The sequence below is a fragment of the Cornus florida genome, unplaced genomic scaffold, assembly GCF_030987335.1.
Source record: "Cornus florida cultivar Cherokee Brave unplaced genomic scaffold, ASM3098733v1 CherokeeBrave_3.0.0_Hap2_Chr11, whole genome shotgun sequence".
NCBI lineage: Eukaryota > Viridiplantae > Streptophyta > Magnoliopsida > Cornales > Cornaceae > Cornus > Cornus florida.
In genome coordinates this window covers 124,355,736-124,363,689 of record NW_026775581.1, presented here as the reverse complement: position 1 = coordinate 124,363,689, position 7,954 = coordinate 124,355,736, and the positions used below count along the sequence as shown (strand labels likewise).

The 7,954-nt window shown below is 34.0% G+C and overlaps 2 protein-coding genes and 1 long non-coding RNA gene across 3 annotated transcripts; 2 read left to right on the top strand and 1 right to left on the bottom strand.

Moving 5' to 3' along the window:
- Positions 1 to 285: 285 nt before the first annotated feature.
- On the bottom strand, positions 286 to 1,062 carry LOC132286326 (uncharacterized). The gene has a single exon (XM_059788646.1). The coding sequence runs from the start codon at positions 1,045 to 1,047 to the stop codon at positions 499 to 501; it is 549 nt and encodes a 182-aa protein (XP_059644629.1). The 5' UTR covers positions 1,048 to 1,062; the 3' UTR covers positions 286 to 498.
- Positions 1,063 to 3,892: 2,830 nt separating this feature from the next.
- Positions 3,893 to 5,318, top strand: LOC132286712 (UDP-glycosyltransferase 84B1-like). Its single transcript, XM_059789078.1, has one exon. It carries the CDS (start codon positions 3,893 to 3,895, stop codon positions 5,300 to 5,302), a length of 1,410 nt encoding a protein of 469 aa, XP_059645061.1. The 3' UTR covers positions 5,303 to 5,318.
- Positions 5,319 to 5,675: 357 nt separating this feature from the next.
- LOC132284365 (uncharacterized) lies at positions 5,676 to 6,727 on the top strand. Its single transcript, XR_009472256.1, has 2 exons — positions 5,676 to 6,363; positions 6,536 to 6,727. It is a non-coding gene; the product is annotated as an uncharacterized LOC132284365 (long non-coding RNA).
- The last annotated feature ends 1,227 nt before the right edge of the window (positions 6,728 to 7,954 follow it).

The window sequence follows — 7,954 nt, the reverse complement described above, 5'->3', positions numbered from 1 at the left end:
CTTTTTTAATATTTGGCAAAGGTCTAAATCGAGGTTGAAGTCGAATCCATCGGACGGGACGTGTAAAATAACTAACTGAAAATTAATGAATAAATTTTTTTTTAGTTCGTAAATATTTAACAATAACTAAAGAACAAAAAATAAAAATATATTTTACATCCAAAGAAACAAAGTGCTAATGTTACTTTGCCTTGGAGCTGTTTTGAAAGTATTAGAAATTCTACTGGGCCATTACACATTGTTCGTTTGCCTTTGGGGCTTGTTTTTGAGTGAACTTGGGCTAAATTTTGATATTGTGCTGGTCAAAGAGGAAAACATACTCGTATTAAAGAAGCGTGACAAATATAAAGAAGATTTTACACCAATAGGTGTTTTACAAAAGAATTGCTAAATAACCGATCCTCTAACTCGATAGCACATGGGAAAAAAAATCCAAGAAGAACAACGAATTAACAAATTTATAAACTAGTAAAATTAAAGAACCAATAGGTAAGACCGTCATTGGTGCGTTCCAGTAACATAATTGTGTCCCACCCCAGGACTTGGACTGGAGTTCTTAATCCCTCTGAGTATTTGAGTATTGGTGGATTTGTGTCCTTGGCCAGGAGTCGAACTAGAGTCTTTGATTCCTCCAAGTGTTTGAGCATTAGTAACTGTGTGTCCCTGACCAGGGGTGGGACCAGAGTCCTTAATTCCTCCAAGTGTTTGAGCGTTAGTAACTGGGTGTCCCTGACCGGGGGTGGGACCAGAGTCTTTAATTCCTCCAAGTGTTTGAGCATTAGTAACTGTGTGTCCCTGACCGGGAGTGGGACCAGAGTCCTTAATTCCTCCAAATATATTATAGTTGGTAAATTTGTGTCCCTCACCGGGGCTTGGACTTGAACTCTTGATGGCACCTAGATTTAGGGCATCAAAAAAGCCCCCAACGCCTCTATTAGCAGAGGCATGAGACTTTAAGATATTGAACGGACGTGCTTCGGTTGCACAGAAAATGAAGCTAAGTATCAGGAGGAAACTGAAACTGAGTTGTACAAAATGTTTAGCCATGTTAGAGAGAGAAAGAGAGAGAGATGTATTGCAACATGGAAGATGTGGTGCACACTATTTATATTGTTGGTAAGAGATCTTGGTATAGGATTGGAGTAGGTATGTTTGACTCGATTGCTAGATAGAGAAGAGAGAGAGAGAGAGAGGCAGACAAGTACACCATGAATTCAAAACAAACGTGACAAATAAATAGAGTAATATTGGAAGTATATATGTATCAATGTAGGAAGTAGCCAGGGAGGTTCTGTGGTTGCTGAAAATAGTGTTTGTGAACAAAGAAAATGAGAGAAGAAAGCAATGGGAGTCGTGTCTAATTTGGATGGTGTAGAAATGCAATGGTCATGGTGCATTAACTGAATTAACTAGTTTAGATTCTTGTGGTGTACCAGCCGCCTATTTTACTTGGAAAAATTATACAGTATTACTCTACAATACCAAATGGAATGGGATTGGGGGAGTCCAATTAAAGACCATGCAACTGGTTTGAATTCAAATGAATGGCGGTTTGAACAGCTAGGAATTTCATGACCTAGTCAACTGTCAACAAATGGTATAGTATCACCAAATGAGACCAGGGTTATTAGTTTATTATGATCCCTGATTTGATGAAGATCCATGCTAGGCTATAATAGAGAGAAATATTATAAATATATATTCTGTTGAAGATATTTAATAAAACCTTATTTATTGTGATTTATTATACTTTATTACCTACATTATTAGTGCACTAATTCTATCTTTATGTATTCACTCACCGTTACAATTTAATCATTGTATATACATGACCATATATCACTTGTTCCGGGATTAGAGAAGAAATACCTATTTTCTAAATTTTTATATGAGTCTTTCTATTCTCTACTTCTCTTGTCTTCATATTTTTTCTAGAATCATTTGATTTGTTTATAGACAATAAGCGATTCAGTTATTTTGTTTGCATTCGGGCATGAATATCATCTGCAAACTATTGGGTTGTATCTTGTAGTCGGTATTACTGTCAACATCTGCACGTAAGAAAAAGTATTGACTTTAGAATAATATTTAGCACACCTCTCAATTTCAAAGTTCATTTTTATTTATTTATTAATATTATCTAATTTAATTTTACTTTATTTATATAATTATAATCGTATTGTTTATAGTGTTTAGGTTGAGTTTGTGCATCCTTGTGAAGAATGAGGCAATTTAATTGTCGTGGCAAAGACGATACAGCTCTCTTTTGAGGACGCAATTAATTGTCCACGTGGTCGTGTAGTGGGACCGGGCTAAGTAAGGTTGGGCTCAGCTTTGAGTGGAATAAATTGACTTTTCCAAGCCCAAGACCAAGTCCAGATCTTCAAATTGTACATCCCATGTCTCCAAGTTTGATTCACATGGGCCTTGGTTGAGTGCAGTTTAACATGAGGCCAATAAATTGGCTAAACTACATATAGCCTAAGCCCAGAGGTAAATTCCTACTATTATTAAAAAATTAAGAATATTATTTTTGATTGCAGTGGACCACCAAGTTGATAATTTTTGATGATTTTTTATTTTATTTATTTATTAAACATTAATAAGTCATTAACACAGAGAATTTGATCTCTCGATTAAATTACAATCTTTGATTATTTTATTAAATAATTAAAAAGCATTAAACGTGAAAGAGTAATGATAGGATATGCATGAAAAAAATAATAACAAAAAACAAAAAGAGCAAGTCAATTAATAAATGGGCTACACAAACTATATCATTTTTCAATGTGAAAAGGGTGTTCTTTTTTACCGCACGACTGAGAAGAGATATAACGATGGTAGAGTATGAACAATATTTAGGCCCTATTTAGTATGCATTGTATTTTTGGCGTTTTGTTTTAACCCAAAACAAAATAATTGTTTTGTTATGGAGTGTTCTAGGTTGAAAACAAAAATATGTTTGGTGACCCAAATTTGCAATTAAAATTTCGGAAGCAGGAACATGTATAATATATTTGGCAACGTTTATTGTTTCAAAAAATTTAAAAACAAAACATGTTTGACGGAGTCTGACTGTTGTGTTTGAGTCTGTTTTGGATTTGTTTTGAATATATATATTAATACCATTAATATTCATATATAATAGTTCTCATTACTAATTTTTCTACACATTACCAATTTTTGTTTGCCTTTTTTATAATGACAATTTTGTCAATTTTATTATTCTGCCAAGTAATGAAATGATAAACATGAGGAGGAAGTGCACAATGTTTTTATCCATTACAGTTATTTTTTAAACCCCAACTTTATTGAATGAGATTGGATTTCACGCAAACTCCAACACTACACCTACATAATTGTAATAAATGAGATTTGATTATGATACATTTAATTTAGATCGATCAAAATATTCTTTGTTTAAATAATACAATAAAAGCATGTCAAAATAAATTAACTCTTGCATAAATTGCGATGGGGCCATTTTTATTTTTACTTTATTTTATTTTGAATGCTTCGCTGTATCACTTGGGCTGTTTGACAACCAAGGAAACAATGAAACGATTTGAAGAGTTGCCCATAGCATGTCCGAATTAGTTATTGGAGTCTATTAAAAAAATGAAAATTAGGCGCTCATTAAATTGCTTTACTAATGTGCTTTTTAAGCCAAGTCAGCCTTTCTCAAATTGCCTGCCCCATCTTAAATTTTCTATTCAATTGCATGGATTTTATTATGTACACATTTAATGTATCATAATAAATAAAATTATGCTGGCAGGTATTTTATATATTGCCACACATATTAAATTATTATAGTATATATAATAGGTAGAATACATGTAGTTAGAAACAACCCTTCCCTTCAACATATATTCTCTCCCCCCATTAAACAATGGCAGTGGAAGGAGTCCATGTCCTGCTGGTCACATTACCATTTCAAGGTCACATAAACCCAATGCTCAGATTTGCCAAACGCCTTGTATCAAAAGGCCTTCACGTAACACTTGCCACACTCGAAGTCTTTAGTCAAACACTTTCAAATGCCAAGTCCTACACCAACCTCAACACCCAGGTCGATGAAACCCCCGAACTCCATCTCGAGTTCTTCTCTGATGGCCTCCACCTCGACCTTGATCGCAACAAGCACCTCGATCTCACATTACAGTCCTTGCCATTGTTGGGCTCGAAAAATCTCTCCAATCTCATCACAAATCTGGCCGCTAATGGTCGAACATTTTCTTGCATAATCTATCAAATCTTCGTTCCTTGGGTAGCAGATGTTGCGGCTGATCACGGCATCCCTTGTGCCATGCTCTGCATACAAGGTTCTTCTCTCTTTTCCATTTACCATCGATACCATAATGATTTCGAAGCATTCCCGCCATTTGATAATCCAAATAATGCCTTACAGTTGCCTGGGCTGCCATTGTTGGAAGTAAAAGATCTTCCAACATTTATCCTTCCGTCGTGTCCTCAACACTTCAAGAATGTGCTGTCAGATTCATTTCGAAGTTTGGAGAAAGTGAATTGGGTTTTGGTCAATTCATTCTATGAGCTGGAGGCTGATGTGGTGAAGTCCATGGCTTTGCTCAAACCTCTTCTTCCCATAGGCCCGTTGGTGCCCTCTTCACTAATAGGAAAAGAAGAAGTGATAATGGATCGTCTTGATATGTGGAATTCTGATGATTCTTGTTTGGAATGGCTGGACAAGAAGCCGAATTCATCGGTTGTGTATCTCGCATTTGGCAGCCTAACTGTGTTGGCAAAAAAGCAGATTGAGAACATAGCTATGGCATTAAAGAAAAGCAAACGGCCATTTCTTTGGGTTATCAAGTCAGGAGAGAGAGATTCCGACAAGGAAAATGGACTGCCAGTTGGGTTTATGGAAGAGACCAATGGCACGGGACTGGTGGTGTCATGGTGTAATCAGGAAAAGGTGCTTATGCACGGTGCTTTGGCTTGTTTTGTGAGCCATTGTGGGTGGAACTCGACTTTGGAGGCGGTGGCGGCTGGGGTGCCTGTGATTGCATTTCCGGAGTGGACGGACCAACCCACGAATGCAAAGCTTCTAGTTGATGTTTTCAAGATGGGAGTGAGAATGAGGCCCCAGGAAGACGGGGTTGTCACCAAAGAGGAGGTTGAAAGATGCATTTTTGAAGTCACTGAGGGGCTGAGGGCGACGGAGATTAAGGAAAGGGCAGCAGAATTGAAGGACGCGGCCAGAAAGGCGGTTGCAGATGGTGGTTCTTCTGATGGGAATGTTGATTATTTCATCAGCCAAATCATTGAACAATCTAGCTAGACTCTGGTCATCAGAGAAAACTAAGTAGTCCCTGTACTCATATTAGATATTCATGTTTAGAAATTATAATTTTTTTAAAAAATGTAATTAATAATTGTCTCTTTTTTTAAATTATCAAATTGTCATTTTTATTTTAGATAAGTATAATTATTAAGTTTGAAATTTTTTAAAAATATAAAAGATAATTATGGAAAGATAATACTTATTTATTTTTTACTTTTCAAAGTAAATAACTAATTTAAAATATCTAAAAATAAGATAGTGAATTACTAATATGAGATAGAGATAATATATAATCACTTGTAGTGTCACAAATTGATAGTTGTTGCATTGTGTGATGATCCGAATTTTTAGAATTTTAATTTAAGTATTTTATGATTTTTAGCGTGTCTCTATTTATTAATTATGTATTTATGTTTTGTTTGCTGAAGAGTTGAAATGGGTGTTGCAATTTGAAAATAGAAGAAGAAAAGGAAAAGGTGGTGATGGCGACGTTTGGCTTCACGTGGGCTTATTGGGTGAGAGATTGTGTTCCATGTTTTTTTGTGAAATGAAAAGAATTGAAAAAGGTGGGAAATAGGATTGTGATGATCTTTTTTTTGGGTCCCACCAATGTGATTTTGTGACCAAAAAGTTTCTGGTCTTTATTTTCTTCACGTGGGTTAGTCTGTTAGAGTGGAGTGTGATATTGTTGTATTGACAGATATGATGTGATAAGGAAGAAAATTATGAGGAAAGAAATTATGGGTTGTGGGTTCATTGATTAATGATTGTCTTTTGATATTTGTGTGTGGTTAGCATTTGTTCATGAGTAGGTGAATTGGCCTATTTAATTGTGTGTTGGGTGCACTACTACGTAAGAATGAATACAGAGAGAGTAAGCAGAGACAGAAGAGAAAAAATTGGAGAGAGACAGTGAGAGCCGAGAGTTAGAGAGAGAGAAACAGAGTGAGTTGAGAGAGGGACAAAGGAGCTGAGAGTTGCAGAGGAGGCCGGAGTTTGAGGATTGATGATCCATAAATCTTTTTGAGTGTAAGGTTCTTTATACCTTGAATGACATGGTGAGGTTTTGATTAAATGTTTTATGAAATGTTTTGATTAAATGCATATTTATTTTGTCTATATACTCACATGATTATGTATGTTTTGTGAAACTGTTTTATTAAACCTTCATGAGATTCTTGTTATGGTTTTTCCTACTGTGACTTTTGTCTCACCACCCTCCAGTTTCAGGTACTGAAGATGGACGGGGATCGTAGAGACGGACTTAGGATGAAGGGTTGGCGTGCAGGATTTATTTTATTTATTTGGAGAATTTTTGTATATTTGATAAATTGATTTCTGTATAAAAGAGAGGGCAATTTTTCGGATCCTGGGTGTATTTTGATGTATTTGTATATGAATAAATGGAGGATTTTATTAGAATTGTCGGGTTGTCTAAAAAAAATGTCCTATTTGAAAGCAGTGACTCACAAAATAATTTGAATCACGGGTTCTTAAACATGACATCTAATTTGGGATGGAGATAATATTTAAATTTAAAGTATTTAGGGATATTAATAATAAGATGACCATTTCTTAAGATAAAAGAATGGCAAAAAAGCACAAAAGAATGTTTGAGCTTTTGACATGGTATATATACCTTATGGCTATATTACATAGAATACTAATACTAAACACGATAATGAAAACACGGCGAGACAACTTAGCAAATTGAACCTCTTTATGAAAACAAATGGGGTATTTTATATTACTAAATATGATACCGATCACAAGATAGAGAGACACCGCATCAAAAACATTATTTTTATTTTAGATGAAAACAAAATAATAATGGAGAGGGGGAGAGAGGAGTGGCTATGCCCCCACCCAATTATTGCAGACCCAATTTTTTTGCGGAATTCTAGTGACCGTAATTTATTATATAATTATGAATAGTGATTTTTTTTTTTGGAAAAATTAAAATCCACAACCCCAGAAAGATTTTTTTTTTTTTTTTTTTTGGGAAAATTTATTAATGGGTATTTAATTGTAGTTATGAGTGGTGAATTTCTATGGGTGAGGTGCAAAAAACTTCAAATCCTACCAGTATGAAAAATGAGTAAATATAACCTTCTGATAAATAAATAAATAAATAAAATTGTGACATGTGTGGGTCATGTAACCAAAAAAGATCTTTAATACCAACATTGCTCTTTTGGAATTCCCAAACTACCCCTCATTCATTTTTTTTTTTCTTCCTAATTTCTATATATAATACCCCAATTTCACATTTCTCTCTATAAATACTCTATTTATATTTTTTTATCTCTATAATTTGTGTTTGTATATATATATTTCTTCTCATTCTTTGTCTTTCTTTAAAGATCCCATGTAGATAAATTTATTTCTTTAATACTACTAATAATAAATAAATAAAATTTATCTGTCTTAAAAAATTTACTTATCAAGGCTCTTTGCATATCCATGTATGAGATATTGTGTTGTGTGTATATATACAATAATATATATATTTTTTATAGAAATAATAATATTTTCTAAAACATTAAAGTGATTTACACATTCTGTTAGTAATTTATTTTCCCATATTCACATGATCAAATAATTAAATATTAATTTACCAAAAAAAAGAATAAAATTAAATATCAATAC

Coding starts and splice junctions, on each gene's coding strand:
- LOC132286326 (XM_059788646.1), bottom strand. CDS start 1,047: ATGGCTAAACATTTTGTACAACTCAGTTTCAGTTTCCTCCTGATACTT.
- LOC132286712 (XM_059789078.1), top strand. CDS start 3,893: ATGGCAGTGGAAGGAGTCCATGTCCTGCTGGTCACATTACCATTTCAA.